General features: G+C 40.4%; 1 protein-coding gene across 1 annotated transcript in view; it reads right to left on the bottom strand.

Annotated features, from left to right (window-relative positions):
* The window catches only part of LOC140197081 (uncharacterized), a 71465-nt gene extending 51937 nt beyond the window's left edge, over window positions 1–19528 (bottom strand). Inside the window, exons 1-4 of the mRNA XM_072256998.1 lie at window positions 19354–19528; window positions 16147–16226; window positions 14408–14690; window positions 1983–2080 (exon numbers count right to left, since the gene is read on the bottom strand). Of these exons, the coding sequence (XP_072113099.1) occupies window positions 1983–2080; window positions 14408–14690; window positions 16147–16226; window positions 19354–19419 (527 nt within the window). The 5' untranslated portion in view covers window positions 19420–19528. The remainder of the gene's footprint in view (window positions 1–1982; window positions 2081–14407; window positions 14691–16146; window positions 16227–19353) is intronic.
* Between the last annotated feature and the right edge of the window lie 201 nt (window positions 19529–19729).

The following is a 19729-nucleotide window of genomic DNA, read 5'->3' as shown; positions in this document are numbered from 1 at the left end:
AATCCAAAATTGTCCTCAGTGGCATGAAGTGAAGGGTAATGGTTCACCAGTATTTTGTGACGCGAGGTTTTTTTGCCCTGTTAGCTTCCACATTATCCAATCATTTGCTTTTTATGATATATGTTAAAGACATAAAATTAATTGTAGGGACAAAATAAATTTTCCAGATAATAAAAATATCAGTGTAATTGACAGTGTAAAGAAAAAAAGGTTAGACCACCAGAAGCTACAGTCTGAAAAGTTGCAAACGACATTTAATGTAGAGAAGTGTAAGGTAATGTATTTGGGGAGGTACAAGGCAAGGGAATAGACAATAAATGTTAGGATATCGAACAACCTAGAAAAACAAAAGACACCATGGCATGTTTGTGCCTTACAGGTGACAATTAGATTGGTAGATACTAAAAAATCTTTATTTTTAGTACCTTCACTTTATTAACGAGGTGATTTTCCTTATTAATGGGGACATGCAATGTGAGAGTAGGGAGGTTTTGGTAGAGCTGAATACAAAAGACTTAAGTACTGTATCCAGATCTAGTCATCACATTACCGGAAAAATATAATTACAGTGCAGAATCTTCAGAGATTTACAAGGAGGCTATTATGAAACTAGATTGGATAAAACAGAATTGTTTCCCTTGGAACAGAGAAGAAATGGCAGACTTAATTGAGCGATATGAAACTCTGAGGGGTCTAGAAAGAGTAAAAGAAGGACCTATTTTCCTTATCAGAGGATTATAATGTGAGAGAATAGATTCAAGTAAGTAATAAAGGGGTTAACAGGTAGGTGAGGAAAGGATATTTGATGTTTGGAACTCACTGCCTTAAAGTATGGTGAAGGGAAAAGCCCTTATCACATTTACTTTGACATGTGGTTGAACAGACAGATCTGCAGGGCTATGAACCTAGTGAGGGAAAGTGTAATTACATGCTTTGTCTATGATTCCATACTTCTAAAACCTAAACCATAATCATTGTGATGAGAGGAAGGAAGATATATCACATGTGTTTCCCATCCATTATAAAATCTATATCATTCTATGGAAATCAACGGAAGAGAAATGAATGGAATTCTATAATTATCAGGGGGCATTCCACTAAGTTAACCTCACTTAGTAACAATGGAGATTTATCCCCATCTTTCACTGACACAGTTATTGGTAATTGCTAAATAATTAAATGCAATTTGTGTCACTTTACTGTATCAGTCTCTGCTTCCGAAGGCAGCTGCATCCACATGGAAAGAAGCAATATTGTCCGATTATATCATACCTGCGTTTATCCTCAAAAGAAGCTGTTGCCTTACGGCCCTGACTACACAACCCCTTTCTCTTCCCCCCTCAAACCTTTTAATCTATTCTCATCCCCAATTTCAAGATGGAGTATGATCTGTAGGCTTGGAGCTGAGGCACTTTTAAATTTAGTTGAGAGAGAGAGAGAACAAGTTGTATCAGATCTGTATAGTGAAGCAGCTCCTGACTTACATCTTATGGACTGTTTGTCCCACTCCTATCAGGGAAGAGGATATGCAGCATCCATACTGGGATCACTAGACTCAAAAACAGTTCCTTTCCAAAGCTGATCAACACCTTCACCCATTAATCTATCCCACCACCACTACATCCACATCACCCACTCCTCTCCACAGCCCCTCAGCACCCTTCATCCCCCATGCATGGCCACTTTTCTTGTACATTGTGTTTTATAGGATTGCTTTTATATTTATATTTATTGTGTTTTTTATGTTTATTGTTGTTTTTATGCTGCATTGGATCTGGAGTAACAATCGTTTCATTCTCTTACACTTGTGCACTGAAGAATGACGATAAGCAATCTTAAAGCTAACCATACTGAATTGGCATAACTGGAGTTTGTTTGAATTAAGTCACCTTCATTCTTTTTCAGTAATAACTGAGTCTGTTGCAGGTGAGATGATCAAACTTCGACTACATTGTACCAATCTTCATTTTGAGTTTGTTTACCTGTTCTGGAGCTCTCTCTCTCTTCGAGATTCATCCAGCCCGACTCCATGAGAGGTCCCCTCCTCCTTGAGGAGCAGTCCCACCTTAGTTTCCAACAGCTGGTGATAAAAAAAGAACAGTCAACTCTCTAAGTCTAACTGTTCTATAGTATTTATATTTGTTTGATATTCTTAGTATTGGTCTAACAAAAGCCAAGGTATTGGATGGAGCTTCATTTCTGACAGTTCTTCAACATTCTTGATGTCAGGGAGGCTGAGAATTACACACCCATGGTCTTGATTCTAGAAAGTTATAATTGAATCAATGAATATAATCTGGATTGTTCCCAGTTCAATATGTCTGATAGGAAACTTTGTATGAAAAGGAAATAAAAATGATTCGTGTTCTTATTCCAATGCTGATGATTACATGTTGTAGTATAGTTCCCTATGTTCGCAACCATGTTCTTTGATTAACTGCTCTCAGTGAAATTATTAACATCAACCTTGCATGTCTCCAGTTCTTGCCACAAGCTAGAGTAAATGATTAATAAACTCAAGGGAAGGCAGAAGGTTAATGGGTAGGTGTGTGTGCATGGAGCATTGGGGAGGCAGGTGAACAAGAAGCAGATCACCATGGTGGTGGAGACTGGAAGAGTGCTGTGTTAGGTCAACTGCTAGGTAACATTTGGTCCTGAATTTAAAAACGCAAACACAAGGAAATCTGCAGATGCTGGAATTTCAAGCAACACACATAAAAGTTGCTGGTGAACACAGCAGGCCAGGCAGCATCTCTAGGAAGAGGTACAGTGGACGTTTCCAGCCAAGACCCTTCGTCAGGAGACAGAAGGTCTGGGGAGAAAGACAAGGGGGGGGGGAACCCAGAGGATGGGCAAGGGGTATAGTCAGAGGGACAGAGGGAGAAAAAGGAGAGAGAGAGAGAAAAAGAATGTGTGTATATAAATAAATAATGGATGGGGTACGAGGGGCAGGAGGGGCATTAATGGCGGTTAGAGTAGTCAATGTTCATGCCATCAGGTTGGAGGCTACCCAGACGGAATATAAAGTGTTGTTCCTCCAACCTGAGTGTGGATTCATCTTGACAGTAGAGGAGGCCGTGGATAGACATATCAAAATGGGAATGGGATGTGGAATTAAAATGTGTGGCCACTGGGAGGTCCTGCTTTCTCTGGTGGACAGAGCGTAGGTGTACATATAGAGAGGCTTTGAGGAAAGAGAAGCAGAATAAACAGTGGCCATCCAAAGAGACTTGGCCGGCACCAGGGCAGGAATGGATTCTCAATATTCCTGGATTTCAGTGTTTTAAAAGGGATAGAGAGAGCGGAAAAAGGGGAGGAGGGGTGGCATTACTGGTCAAGGATACTATTACAGCTACAGAAAGGGTGGGTAATGTAGCAGGATCCTCTTCTGAGTCAGTATGGGTGGAAGTCAGGAACGGGAAGGGAGCAGTTACTCCATTGGGGGTATTCTATAGGTGTCTTATATTCCGTCTGGGTAGCCTCCAACCTGATGGCATGAACAATGACTACTCTAACTTCCATTAATGCCCCTCCTCCCACTCGTACCCCATCCGTTATTTATTTATTTATTATTATTTTATTTATATATATATATATATATATTCTTTTTCTCTCTCTCTCCTTTTTCTCCCTCTGTCCCTCTCACTATACCCCTTGCCCATCCTCTGGGCTTCACCCCTCCCCCTTTCTTTCTCCCTAGGCCTCCTGTCCCATGATCCTCTCATATCCCTTTTGCCAATCAACTGTCCAGCTCTTGGCTCCATCCCTCCCCCTCCTGTCTTCCTCTATCATTTTGGATCTCCTCCTCCCCCTCGCATTTTCTAATCTCTTACTAGCTCTTCTTTCAGTTAGTCCTGACAAAGGGCCTCGGCCCGAAACATCGACTGTACCTCTTCCTAGAGATGCTGGGAACTTTTATGTGTGTTATTTGGTCCTGAAGTTTTGTTCCATCTTTCCCAGATTTGATACTATTTGTTTTTTTTATTTTAGCAATACAGTTTAGCATAGACCCTTCCAGCCACACTGCCCCAACAAACTTAACAAACCCTATTAAACCTAACCAATCACGGGACAATTTTTTTTTTGTAAATCACAGGACAACTTACAATAATGAATTAACCTAACTGGTACATCTTTGGACTGTGGGAGGAAACCCACACATTCCATGGGGAGGACACACAGAGACTCCTGACAGAACGGCAGAGACTCCTTACAGTATGGATCGAACCCTGAACTCCAAAAAGCCTCAAGCTGTAATAACGTCGCACTAATCATTATGCTACTGTGGCATCCAGTTCTAAAGCAGAGAGTCGTTACTGTGTCAAGAAAACATTATCTTCCCCAGTATTTGATTACTTGTTTTTCCAACAAGAATCACTTAATCAGCCACAAAACTCAGATGCAAGTCTACGGATTCAAAACACTTTATTAGTGTTAGAGTGAGTTTTTTTGGGTAGATGATTCGTTTACACTTAAAATAACTTTGGCCACCAGACTTCTATTTGACAAAGTACTGTGGATTGAGTTCACAACAATGTGCTTCCTAAAAAGGTGTGAATACCAGATGCTTCTGGCGCCGTAGTTTGAGCAGATGCTGTAGTTTCGAGGACAGTATTATCTGTAATTTATAAATATTAATTGTCTTCCATGTTCGCACGTAAAATGCCAAATAAATGTATTGTGGATTTAACTTGTATTCCTAAAGACTGTGGATACCAACCCAGACATGTTGGCGTCGGAAGGAAAGGATGAAGTCAGAAGGTGTGATGTTTGCAGGTAGCTTCAAAAGGAAGCATTGTCTATAACTTTTTAAGTAGCGATTGCCTTTGTGTTTAGCATGTAAATATCGAGCCCACATTGGGCTCGCAGACCTTTCTACCAGAAGCGTCTCCGTCTGTATGATGCCTGCTTGTTGTGTCGAATAAAAAACCTGCTTTGTATCTACCAGTGACTCTATGTCTCCGATGATTTCATCCACGCTACAACAATTAGATAGACTCTTCAGAAGTTCACTGATTAAAGTGATTTCCTGCTCTATTTTGTTTAATAACTTTAAATTATCTTCAAGTTCAAGTTAATGTTCAAGCTTAATCCTTATTCAACCATGCATGAATACAGCCAAATGAAACAACCCTCCTCTGGGGCCAAGGTGCAAAGCACAGTACTAATAGACATATACAACGCAGGACACATATACCACATTTGTAAATATAGCAGTAAACAGTCACACAAAGAAAATAACATAGCCAAATTCCTAAATGACGTGACCCATAGAAGAGAAGAACTGGAGAGAAGAACTGACAGACGGGGTCAGCACTCAATCCAGCACAGACACCACACCAGACCGCCTCCGGCCTCTCCCCTCCTGGTGGTTGTAACTCTGTGGTTTGAGCCCAGTCCTTTCTACAACTGAGACCACGTAGCTCTCCTACCATATGTTGTGTATTTAATATTTCAACAATATTGTAAACATATAGTTTGATTAAGCATTCTTTGTAGCTTGCATATGGTCTCCTCTACAGCAATGATGAGGCCACTCAGGTTGGAGGAGCAACACCTTATGTTCCGTCTGGGTAGCTTCCAACCTGATGGTATGAACATTGATTTCTCAAACCTCTGGTAGTTGCCACCCCCTATTCTCATTTCCCTCTCTTACCTTACCTCCTTACCTGCCCATCACCTCCCTCTGGTGTTTCTACCCTTTCCCTTCTTCTATGGACTTCTATTCTCTCCTATCAGATTCCCCCCTCTCCAGCCCTTTATGTCTCATCAATTGACTTCCCAACTCTTTATTTCACCCTTCCCCTTCTCCTGGTTTCACCTATCACCTATTACCTTTCACTCCTCCCCCCATCTTCTTACTCTGACATCTATTTTCCATTCCTGATTAAGGGTCTTGACCTGAAATGTCAACTGTACTCTTTTCCATACATGCTACCTGGCCTGTTGAGTTCCTCCAGCATTTTGTGTGTATTACCTATATCTGAGAAAACTTCTGATCTGTTAATCAGGCAGTTATTTGTGAAATGTGGCTTGGTTTAAAGCTAAAAGAGAGTTCAAGGAGCTTTAGCCAAGATGCAAGCATTCAGCTTTTGTGAGTATAAAGAACTAGAATCTACTCTGTATGCATTAAGGTTATTGCATGAATTTCAAGTAGGAGTCAAAAAGCCGCTTGTAAAAGTAGTTGCAAGGACCAAAGCCCAGCTGGTTGGAAGAAAGGTGTCAATGGAGATACGAAATCAGAGGATTTATCAGATGACACTGTGGATGAGGAAACTGAGAGGAGAGATCAGATCGTAAAGGAAGGATTAACAAAAGAATACTCCAGTGTACTAAATGCACCTTCCCAAGATCAAGATGCACATCCTAGAAAGAAGAAAAAGGAAAAGAAAGAGGAGGATTTTATAAGTGCTCTGGAAATGGAAAAGGATAAATAAGACCTAATTTCTCAAGGAATTCGCAAATTCAGAGATACTCGTAAAAAACTAGAAGAAGAAAAAAGGTGAGAAAAAGAAAGGCAAGTTGAAAAGGAGAAGAGAGAGAGAAAGAGAGAAAAAAGGAGTAGGAAGGTGTCCAGAGCTGTCAGAACCACTTACTGTAATCTCAGAGTCAACTCCTACAACCATCGCAGAGGAGGCCAAAGAAACTGCGAGTGTTTCATAGTCAGTCACAAGTCTATTCTGCCAAGCAGAGTGATCCCCTTGTCAGAAAAGACGTTATCCCTAACAATCTGCTAACTAAATTTGCTGGCAACACTATACTGATTGGCCTAATCTCAAATAATAATGAGGCAGTCTACGGAGAAGAAGTCATCACCCTGACACAGTGGTGTCTAGAAAACAACCTCTCCCTCAATGTCGCAAAAGGAGCTGGTTGTGGACTACAGGAGGCAGTGAGACAGGCTAACTCCTATTGATATCAATGGATCTGGTGTTGAGCGGGTGAAGAGCTTTAAGTTCCTTGGCATACACATCACCAAGGATTTCATGTGGTCTTTACATACTGGCTGTGTGGTGAAAAAGGCACAACAGCGCCTCTTTCACCTCAGACAGTTGAAGAAGTTTGGTGTGGGCCCCCACATCTGAAGAAATTTCTACAGGGGCACAACTGAGAGCATCCTGACTGGCTGCATCACTGCCTGGTATGGGAAGTGTACTTCCTTCCATTGCAGGAGTCTGCAGGGAGTGGTGCGAACAGCCCAGTGCATCTGTAGATGTGAACTTCCCACTACTCAGCTGCATAACACTGCAGGTTTCACCAATATATCAGTGAACCAGACTTGCAGCATTCTGCATTAGAAATGTCCAACAAGATCTTGCGATCACAAGAAAAACGTGAAACACAATCACTCACTGTCAGACTGCACACTGCACCGATTCTAATGCCTTACTGAAGCAGGCAACAACACGGTGTACACCAAGTCCAGCTCCTCCGCTAACAAGCAACTCACTGATGGGGAAGACCTGCAGTACTTGAACTACTTGATGTCCAGAAGTATCTTGCGACTGTATAAAAGACATGTAAAAAGACAAAAATACCTTTGGTTGACTCTGGAGAGGCTGCTTTGTCTGAATGGACCATCATCTTACAGGAAGCTATTTTGGGATAGGGTTTTAAATAAATTAGGTAAACTTTGAGAGTTGTCATTGACATTTATTGTTACCTAATTATCTGCATGAAACCAAGTTATTCGGTCCAATAGGATCATCATCATGAAACATTGGTTTGGTTTCCACTCTACAGATGCTGACTGTTCTGCTGAGGTCTCCCAATACTTCCAATTTTATTGCAGGTTTCATTACAACAGACTAGCACCAATCAGCACACAGGGTAGAGGACCAAAGTCTGTTATCTTGCTTTGATCATCCCACTTGGTGGTAGTAGTTATTACAAATAATACACCAGAAATGTATTTTTCATTCCATTGATCTGTCCCATGATTAAATCAAGTTGTGTATGTCTTATCAAGTTATTCTATACTTACTTGCCATTACTCCACACTCCTTGACAGTGTTCCCCAATAAAATCTCCATTCTCAAGTCAAATTTATTGTCATATGCACAAGTACACTTATGCACAGTTGCAGTGATAAACTTGAATGCAAGAACATCACAGGGAAAAGCATTAGAAGTGCAATGTTCAAAAGAGAAAAAAATAATTAATTATCCTCAGCCATTTAAGGGTAAAATTTCCAGATTTTCACTTCTGTTTCCACATAGAAATTCAAGCAATTAGATCTCCCCTTGTTTTGGATTCAATGGAAAAGCTATTTTATATAATTTACTGAATCTACTTATCATTTTAAATCTCACTTAGATCTGAATACATAGAATACAAACTAAATATATTCAGCCCTTCCCAAGAACTGAAACATTTAAACTCTGGGATCATTCTGATTAATCTGTGCTATAGTCCCTCCCACACCCATTTGGCATGGTGAGTTGCTGTCCAGAGAAATTAACATAATGCATTATCTGACACCCGACTTCGACTCTGTAAAATTAAAGCAAATCTGAAAAGGCTCTAGAGTATGCTTACTGTAGTTCTATTTCTCCCACTGGGGCGCCCTCTAGTGCTTAAGCATTAATGTGCAAAAACAAATTACAGCACATAGTATTGCCACTGAATCTGGTTTTTAAAAAACAAAAATTATTCAACTATGTATATTTCACAAAACTACTGTAAATCCCTCTGGCTGGCTTAGAAATAATTTCTGATTCAGGACCTTCTTATAAATCTTCCCTAGGATATGTGAACAACTCTCTTGGTTTCCCCAATGATGGGAGTAATTCAAAGGATTCTCATAAAAATTATTGAAAATGAATTCCGATGATTTTAAAGGCATTGACAATACCAAGAACTCTGCACCTCTGAAAATAAATAAATAAATAAATAAATAGAAATTTTTTTGGCTTTAACATGAATTACTGTTTTTCTAACTATACAGTTTTTCTCAGAAATGATTGTTAAACAGCCTTGTTTGTTGCTAACATGACTATCACATGTCAATCCAACCAGTCTTCTCATTCTTACTAACAGAAAGGTGATCAGCATGTGCTTTGGGGACTTGGGTAGAATAATGATGCAGGGTTCCGTGGCCGGAAAGTGGACTTAAATTTGATTAATGACGATCTTTCCGAATTGCCTACTCACATTTGTATGTCCCCTGGTCTTTTGTGGCCAGTAAGGCTGGAGAACGCTGCAGAAGTAGAAAGGCCAACTCCACTTAAAACAAAGATGGGGAATTTAAAACCAAGCATTGATTATTTAGGAAACACTTTGCCTTGATTGAGAATTCATCTTATGCCAACTACATAATTGTAATTCCAGTAAACTCTCACATCAGCTAAGTATTCAGCGTACATTACAGTCCAGTTTCATTTTTAAATGGATATAATACAGATGGGTGGGACAAAAAATCTCATTATTTCATAAATTCAATTTACACAGAACTTATTCTAATCTGTATATAACTTATGGTGCCAGAGTAGTGCATCTGGGTACGTAGTACAATCTGTAGGAAGGTGATGAGAACAGAGTAGAACAAAATGGCATTAGTGTAGGATTAGCGTAAATAGTCAACACAGTTATTGGGCCAAGGGGTCTGTTCTACACTATGGCAATGAATGATATCACTGGACCCTCTGCCTTTAAATTCCTATTGAGGAAAAAAAAGATACCTCAATTTTGATCAATACGATTTACCATTCCATTATAAAGAGCAAATATGATTTTATGTCACCTACCTTCAATGTTTTTTGACAAGCACCTCTACTATTGGATGTTTATATATTTTCTAATATCACCATTAGCAGGCAGTAAGCTCACTTTATTTACTAGAAAGATTTCCCTTAGATATTCTTGACTGATGCCGCTGAGAAGCATCAGACGTATTTGATAAACACAAAAAATTATGCAGATGCTGGAAATCCAAAGCAACATACATAGAATGCTGGAAGAACTCAGCAGGTCAGGCAGCATACAAGAAAATGACCAACAGTTGACATTTCAGGCTGAGACACTTCTTCAGGACTGAAAAGGAAGGGGGAAGACACCAAAATAAAAAGGTGGGAAGAAGGATAGCTTGAAGGTGATATTTGAAGCCAGGTGGGAGGGAAACATAAGGGGCAGGAGAGCGGACCATAGGAGAAAGGGAAGGAGGAGGGCCACCAGGGCTAGATGATAGACAGGTGAGAAGAGGTAAGAGGTCAGATTGTAGAAATGAAGAGGAGAGGAGGAGTAGGGAATCTTTTTTACTGGAAGGAGAAAGCAATATTCATGCTTTACCCGGGGAGCATGAAGGCTTGGAACATGGACTGTTTAATGAAGCCAGTGAAAAGGCAGGCATAGTTGAGGATTATACTGGTGTCCATGGCTACCCCTCAAGTCTGGAGAAAGTGGGAGGAACCAAAGGAAAAATCGTTGAGGTTGAGGACCAATTCTGCCAGATGGTGGAGAAGAACTGGTTGGTTCTTGTATTGCGAAAGAAGCGGAGAAGCTTTAAGGCCTTCTTGATGTGGGATAGAAGTAATTAGGGGCTGGACATCCATGGTGAAAATGAAGCAATCAGGGCCATGGAATTGAAATTTAGTGAGGAAATCAAGAGCATGAGAAGTGTTGCTGATGTTGTTGGGAAGGGAATGGACCAAGGGGAATTGAATGGACTCAAGGTATGAGGACGCAAGTTCAGTGGGGCAGGAGCAGGCAGAGACAATGGGTTTACCTGGACAGTCAGCTGTGTGGATCTTTGGTAGGAGGTAGAAGCAAACAGTGCGGGGTAAGGGTTTAGTGGTGCATGGTGTTTGATATACTTCATATACTGAATTTTTCGAAGGGGCAATAGAATGGCTGGGCAAGAAATAAGCTGTAAATTCAGTTTTTCAAAAGATCTCGAAAAGGTAAAGCTTGGTCTCATGACCATGACCAGAGCATATGGGATAGCAGGAGTCAGGATAGAACATTCGTCACAGAATTGAAAACAGAAAGTAGGGTCCAAGGGGAGATCAGGATGAGAAAATGGAGGCAGTATTGGATGTGCTGACAATTCATATAAAGGACTTATACTCAGAAATCAGAAGAATACATCAAAACTGATAGTTGACAACAAACTAAGGGGTATAGTAAATAGAGGACTGCCACGAAAATTAACACAACATTAATAAATTTCCTGAATATGGTTGTCAGCTAATCAACTTCAATGTGGATATGTGTGAGCAGTCATATTCTGGTTGGAAGAAGGAGGCAGCTATACACTGCTCTGATAATTAGAATCTAAATAAGACCTAATGATTAAAAAATATATATTTAAAGAAGTGACACAGTTTCATAAGGCCATAAAAATGAAAGGAAAAACAGTGATTTTAGAAAGATAGGATTGAACAGTAGAGTAGTAGTGTGCCACACTGTCTCTGTAAAAACCATAAGAAGCATGAGAAGGGTAAGTAAATAACATGTGCCCTTTATTAAGACATTCCCAGCAATGAAGCCCAAGCTGTGCTCACTGGTGGGTTATTTCACTCACACCTAACACCAGACTTCTGAAACTCTATTCCAAGCTGTGTCATAGAAGAATATTACCAAATAAAGTAAAAGATTCATAGATAGGCTCAAGCATTTCTTCGAGAGATGTGATATCCCCACTGACACTTGGGAACACCCCCGCTCAAAGTGGAGAAGAAAGGTTTAGGATGGTGTTGTGAACCCTGAGAACGTGCACTGGTAGTACAATGAATTCCTGAGTAAATTATGGAAGGACAGCACCGCCTTGGAAACAAGCCATTCTAACTAATCCCATCAGCCACCTCCTGCATCATCTATGGAAGAATGGCCTGTTAGCCATTTTAGAACCCAAAACAAAAGCAGACTGAAAAAATCATCCTCACTCTCAAGGACTGTGTTAGAAAAGTAATGCTTGTTGCAACAAACAATCTGCCAGAAAAAACTCAGTGGTTGAACAGTGTCTGTGGAAAGAACTTAATTGTCAATGTTCCAAGTTAAAACCCTGCATCAGCAAATTTTTCCAGAAATATTGACAACTTGTTCCCTCCAACAAGCACTATTCAGCCCAATGAGTTCTTCTGGCAGTTTTTTTGCTGCTCCAGATTCCAGCATCTGCAGTCTCTTGTGTTTCCAATAATGCTCCATGCCTTTCTGTGCTTATTTCAAATTAGGTTGCCCTCTAGTGTGCAGTTAGCAGTAAGCAAGAACATTTTCCCTTGAAATGTCAATTCTGTGTTTACACAGACATCAAGAAATTGATACAGACTACAGACATATGAGTCAGAAAAACAGGTACATTTTGGGGTGAGAATGTATACAATTGAATTGTGTAGATATTAAACATTGATAGACAGGTTATAGACATTATATATACATTTACAACATCATGAACAACTGATATATCCATTAATAACTGGGCAGGTTTATAGAGAGGAACAGAATCAAGCATGACTAGAAAGACTGAGTATCCAGGTAGAAATACCTTCCACGTGAATGCGGCTTAATTGTGCACTCCTAACCAGCTCCATTCCTCTCTAGTTAATGGTTTGAACACCAATCAGCTTCTGCTATTCCGCATTTAAATCAGAAAATGTTGGAAACACTTACTAGGTCAAAATAAATAATTATGTTTTTTAAGTCCAAGACTGTTCATCAGACTGGGAAAGAGACAAAACAAGTTAGTAAAAATTGCCTTACTAGTCTACTTCAGAGAGCTGTTAGGATCCCCTTATATTGTGGCCTGGAGTCACATTTACGGAAGGCAAGGTAAAAACTGCCAGGCAGCATCTAGGGCATCGCTGGAAGAGACTTCACAGAGTAGTAGTCAAATTACAAACAAGAGAAAATCTGCAGATGCTGGAGATAGGTGCTGCCTGGCCTGCTGAGTTTCTCCAACATTTTGTGTGTGTTGCTCAGATTTCCAGCATATGCAGATTTTCTCGTTTGTAAAAACTGTCAATTCCTTTTCCGTGGGAATTGGATGGGGCAGTTTAACATCAATCCACAGTTTCAAGGTGACTCTTATTGAGAACATTTATGAATTGATTTACTTAATGAATCGAGTTTACAGTGGCATGCAAAAATTTGGGCACCCCAGTCAAAATTTCTGTTACTGTGAATAGCTAAGCGAGTAAAAGATGAATTGATTTCCAAAAGGCATAAAGTTAAAGACGACACATTCCTTTAATATTTTAAGCAGGAAAACTTTTTTATTTCCATCTCCAGGTTCATTATCCTGTTGTAGAAGCCATCCTCTTTTCATCTTCGGCATTTTTTTAACAGACAGTGTGATGTTTGCTTCCAGAACTTGCTGGTATTTAATTGAATTCATTCTTCCCTGTACCAGTAAATGTTCCCCGTGCCACTGGCTGCAACACAAACTCAAAGCATGATCAATCCACCCCCGTGCTTAACAGTCGGAGAGGGGTTCTTTTCGTGAAATTCTGTACCCTTTTTTCTCCAAACATACCTTTGCTCATTGCTGCCAAAAAGTTCTATTCTAACTTCATCAGTCCACGAGGGGTGGATTGAACATCCTTTGGGCTTGTGTTGCAGCCAGTGGCACGGGGGAACATTTACCGGTAGAGGGAAGAATGAATTCAATTAAGTACCAGCAAATTCTGGAAGTAAACATCACACCGTCTGTAAAAAAGCCGAAGATGAAAAGAGGATGGCTTCTACAACAGGATAATGAACCTAAACACACCTCAAAATCCACAATGGCCTACCTCAAGGGGCACAAGCTGAAGGTTTTGCCATGGCCCTCACTGTCCCCTGACCTAAACATCATCGAGAATCTGCGGATAGACCTCAAAACAGTAGTGCGTGCAAGGCGGCCCAAGAATCTCACAGAACTAGAAGCCTTTTGCAAGGAAGAGTGGGCAAAAATCCCCCAAAGAAGAATTGAAAGACTCTTAGCTGGCTACAAAAAGCATTTACAAGCTGTGATACTTGCCAAAGGGGGTGTTACTAAGTACTGACCATGCAGGGTGCCCAAACTTTTGCTTCGGGCCCTTTTTCTTTTTTGTTATTTTGAAACTGTAAAAGATGGAAATAAAAAAGTTTTCTTGCTTAAAATATTAAAGAAGTGTGTCATCTTTAACTTTATGCCTTTTGGAAATCAGTTCATCTTTTACTCACTTAGCTATTCACAGTAACACAAAATTTTACCAGGGGTGCCCAGACTTTTGCATGCCACTGTATATACTCCATTGGCCCCAGGTCAGGTCATTGTTTAGTAGCTCACTAACATAAGGCTATGTTACTAAACTCCTACAAGAGCAAGCTAGAAAAGCTAAATAGGCTACTCCTGCTACAATTTCTTTTACTTATGTGTCCATCAACAAAAAATATAAATTGTAATTTGATAATTAATAATTTAATGAATACATAGATAAAATTACTCTACCTTTTGCTTTAGGATCATGCTGTCAATTACCGCACTATGATTGACCACTTCCATATTCTTCTTGCACATACGCTCGCGTTGTTCTTTTAACGTACACCAGGCACTTTGAAGACATTCGGTCAGAGTACATCTTCTGCTCTCAGACTTTAATAATGTTAAGGCGACTTTCCTCTCAGATTGTCTGTCATATCGACCTATTGTACAGACATCCTCCAGATCAACTGCTGAGAGTATTTCTTTACCCACATTATACGTTTCAGAACTTGACATATTGCTGCAGGAACTAGATTTTCAACAGATTGTCAGGATACGTATATATAACATCATTTTGTATAAACCAACAATAACACATATGGAGATTATGGCAATATCAATTAATGATCGGTGGAATATGAACAATAACAACTGTTTAATTTGATATTAATATGCAACAATGTTTGACTATTTGCAAACCATAAACACAAGAAATTCTGCAGATGCTGGAAATCCAAAACAACATATATAAAATGCTGGAAGAACTCAGCAGGTCAGGCAGCCTCCATGGAAATGAACACACAGTTGACACTTTGGGTCAAAACTCATTTTCAGTAGCGGAAAGGAAGGAGAAAGATGCCAGAATAAAAAGGTGGCGGGGGGGCGGGGAGAAGAAGGATAGCTAGAAAGTGATAAGTGAAGCCAGGTGGGTGGGAAAGGTAAAGGGTGGGAAAGGTAAAGGATTGGAAATAAAGGACCTGGTAGGAGAGGAGAGTGGACCATAGGAGAAAGGGAAAGAGTGGCACTAAGGGGAGGTGATAGGCAAGTGAGAAGAGGTAAGATGCCAGAGTGGGGAACAGAGAAGATGGAGGAAGGGTGGAAATTGATATTCATGCCATCAGGTTGGAGGCTACACAGACAGAATACAAAGTGTTGCTCCTCCACCCTGAGGGTGGCCTTATTTAGGCATAAGAGAACGCCATAGACTGACATGTCAAAACAGGAATGGGAGTAGGAATTGAAATGCTGGACCACTGAGAAGTTCCAGTTTTGGCGGATGGAGCAGGTGCTCGACAAAGTGGTCCCCAATTTATGACTGGTCTCACCAATGTAGAGGAGGTCGCATTGGGAGCACCAGATACAATAGGAGACACCAGCAGGTTTGCAGGTGAAGTATTGCCTCATCTGAAGGACTTTTTAGATTCCCTGAATGGAGGTGAGGGAGGAGGTAATTGGGCAGGTGTAGCACTTTGGCTGCTTGCAGGGATAAGTGCTGTGAGGGAGATTAGTGGGGAGGAATGAGTGGACCAAGGAATTACGGAGGGAGGAGGAGGTAAAAATGTGTTTGGTGGTAGGATCCCTTTGGAGATGGCGGAAGTTATGAAGAATGACGTGTTGGATGTGGAGCCTCATGGGGTGGCTGATATGGACAAAAGGAACTCTATCACTGTTAAAAACAAGAGTCCTGCCAAAGGGTTTCGGCCCGAAATGTCGACGGTACTTTTTCCCATAGATGCTGGCTGGACTGCTGAGTTCCTCCAGCATTTGTGTGTGTTACTCTATCACTGTTAAGTTGGAGGGAAGATGGGATGAGCACGGATGTCCGGGAAATGGAGGCGAGAGGGTGAGGATAACATCAATAGTAGGGAAGGATGATGGTGGTGGTGGTGAGAGGTGTGGTGTGTGTGTGCGTGTGTGCGTGTGCATGTGTAAAGAATTTACTCCAGTTAAATCGGCATAAAAATCAGCTGACTGTTTAATAATACCTCAGAATTCCACTGTCTGTGTCCATTGTTTTATTCATCAGGAATCTTGGGGAATTACAAGAGGTTGGATTTGATGATGTCTGAAAATTTTAAAAATAATATGTTTAATAAAATTTGCTAACTTGTAAAAGTGGATATTTAGCTAAAATTAAACCAAGAATTGCATCAATTGGCACTAAAGTAAGATATTTCAAAGCTATAAGAAATCATAAATCAAATTAAAAAACGCTGGAAATACTCAGCAGGCCAGGCAACACCTGTGTATGAAAGAGTCAATATTTCAAGTCAGAATTAGATTGATGCAAAATGTTGAAATGTAATACAATTTTCACTGCCTCTGCTCGCTAGAAAATTTTGTCTTGGCCTTAACAGATTACATGAAACAGTTCAGCTTTGAATCATACAGCACAGAAACAGGCCTTTTGGTGCAGCAAGTCCACAATGACTATCAATATCCATTTATACTAATCCCATTTTATTCTTCATAATTCTTAACAATTTTTCCAGACTCTATCACTTACCTACACAATACTCACAATATTCAAATAACCTTGGAACTCACATGACCTTATATAGCAAGAATATGGCAGGGGAAACTTATGGAGACACATAGAGAACATGCAGACTCAGTATTGAACTCAAGTCAGTGGCACTGATGCAATGACTCTATGAGCTACATCACTGTGCCATCAGTTAAACAGAAGCTCTAAAGTGCTATATATTATTATAAAGATAGCATACTCAAAAAATTGGATTTCCCCTATTTTTCCTATTAGGAGAGCACTAAATTTAGCCCTGAGTTGTTTCTATTCCAGTTAGGTAGGTTCTGAGGTGGCTGTTGACAATTCCAGTGTGGGATCATCAAACTCTGGCACAGACAAAGCAGAAGGTGTTTGACTAGATGCTAGTTCAGGCGGTGTTGTGCTCCTTCCAGTGTGTATCCCAGGTTTCTGTGTGCTTTTGATGAATGAACGAGATTCTCAAAGCCATTCCAAATGCTCCTATTTTGATGGTCATGGACGAAGGATTCTCATGAGTATGTAAGAATTAATTTCCAGAAAATAAATTTTCAAGGAGGCTTTGAGAACATCCCGAATTATTTCCTTTGTCTTGCCAAAATGGCGCCTGGTCATGAGTCCAGTGTTGATCGTGCGAATGGCATGGCTTGCCTACAGGAGTTAACAGAAGGTCATTCGGATCACTGTGCTGGGAGAGCTCAGCAATCTTATTCTCCCAATGAATTTGGAGGATTGAACAGTGTTGGTGGTATCCTTCCAATGTCTTGAGATATCTGTTATAGGTAGTCCACATCTCAAAAGCATACGGGGGATAGGGAACATACCTATCCGCAAGACCATGGTCATTGTGCTGGTTTTTCATGGGAGTAATCCCTTCATTTTCAAAAGAACATACTTTCAGAGGTTCAAAGAGCAAAGGTAAAAATAGAAAAATCTAGGTTTTTATTATAATAACTAATCTGTTTTTAAGCATCTTGACCTAATATGATTTTCATAAAATACTCCTCATATAAAAGGTCATCAACTCTTTTTATTTCTCCAGATTCTGTCTGACCTACTGATTATTTTAAGCATTTTTTGGTTCTATCATAAGGACTAAATTATCTATTTCAATAATACTGAATTACAAATAAAAGTTGGGCATGATCTAATGGTTGACTTCTCTGCATTTCTTAAAAACTAAGCCATGAGCTTAAGATTCTTATTGTTATAGACACAGGAGAGAAATTTGTCCTCTATTGTATGTACTAACAATGCAGTACAATTACCTTTGCTCTTTGAACCTCTGAAAGTATGTTCCTTTGAGTTTCTGGATTTCAGAGAGGAGTCTGTCAAGCACACGAACCATTTTTAAGTGTTGCATCCACTCAGTACTGCCATAGACCATTAGCCTAGACTTCTGTGCTAATCATCTGGAGCAGGCTTTTGCCAGCACTATCTCACAGTGGAAAAAATATCATCAACTAATACCAGCATAAGTGAAAGTTATTTAATCTAGATAACAAAAAAGTTACTGTGCTATTAGATAGACAAAGTGGTACAGATGGTAGAGCTGCTACTTCCTAGGACCAGCAACCTGGGTTCAATCCAGAGTTTGTGTTGTTTAGCTTGAATGTTCTCACTGTGAAGGTGTGGTTTTCCTCCGAATGCTCTGGTTTCCTCACAAATACCGAAGATGTGGAGGTTGGTGGGTTAACTGGCTGGGTTAATGTGCACCAATAAACAAGATGGAGGAATTCAGTGGGCCAGGCAGCATCTGTGATGGAAATTGGGTCAGTGTTCTTTATTTGGATTGAAAGATACATAGTCATAGTCATAATCATAGTCATACTTTATTGATCCCAAGGGAAATTTGGTTTCGTTACAGTTGCACCAACCAAGAACAGAGTATAAATACTGCCATATAAAACCATAAATAATTAAATAATAATATGTAAATTATGCCAGGAAATAAGTTCAGGACCAGCCTATTGGCTCAGGGTGTCTGACCCTCCAAGGAAGGAGTTGTGAAGTTTGATGGCCACAGGCAGGAAAGACTTCCTATGACGCTCAGTGTTGCATACAGAGGAGATAGTCAATATAAAAAGGTGAAGGGAAGGTTTGGAGCAAGAGTAAGCAAGGTGAATCCAAGTGAGAACGGGTGATTAGCAGATAATGGAGGGAAGAGTGAAAATAATGTCAGAGGTTGAGAGGCGACAGGTGGAGATATGGTGCTGTAGATGGTGGAATTCGTTAGAAAAATGGAGCTTGGAATCAAATAAAGGTCTGGGTCAATGTATTAGGAGAATAAAAAGGAATCAGTGTAAGAGGTTTATGTAGGCGTGAACTTGGTGAACGGATGTGCCTGTTTCTATGCTGTATGCATAGCTATAAAACACTGGACCTTTCAAGCGTTGGTGCGATTCGCAAAGAGCGCAATACTTGTATTCTCACTTGTTGCAGAGCACACTTTGATCTCAATACCATAAAAACATGATGAGGCAATACTTCCATAAGCCTTTGTGCAAATCCGTTTCTGCCCAGCGATTTATCCCTTTGTGTAACTAATCTCTGCTTTAGCTCCAGTCCTGTGAACATCGCTGTTATGGAAACGACAAGACAACAGTTCCACCTCCGTTGAACTCTGTACCCAAACTCACCCTTGTCAACCGTTTTAATAAAACCGAAATCGCGAAAGAGCTGGACTCACCGATCGGCTGTGCCCACGCTGTTTGCCCACTCCGAATAAATCTCCACCAAAGACATTTGCTTCCATGTTTTCCGCGAGGCAAGTCGGGAGCGGTGGCGGCTCCAACAAGGCTGTTTGTTGATTAACCCATCGATCCTCTCTTGCACACTACAGGTGGTGCTGTGAACTAACATGCTACCATTGCCGGCAATGAAATCCCAGTCCCGCCCATATTCTAATTTGGGAATTCTGGAATGCACATATTCCAGTAGAAAAGGGGCGGGAAATTACGGGGACACCCATTTCTGCATCGAAGTAAGGAGACGCAAGACTTTTAATGTTGGAATCTCCAGCAATAAGCAGTCTGCTGGTGGAACTCAGCGAGTCGAGCAACATC

Source organism: Mobula birostris, chromosome 4 (assembly GCF_030028105.1).
Source record: "Mobula birostris isolate sMobBir1 chromosome 4, sMobBir1.hap1, whole genome shotgun sequence".
NCBI lineage: Eukaryota > Metazoa > Chordata > Chondrichthyes > Myliobatiformes > Myliobatidae > Mobula > Mobula birostris.
This window is presented reverse-complemented; position numbering and strand designations above follow the sequence as displayed.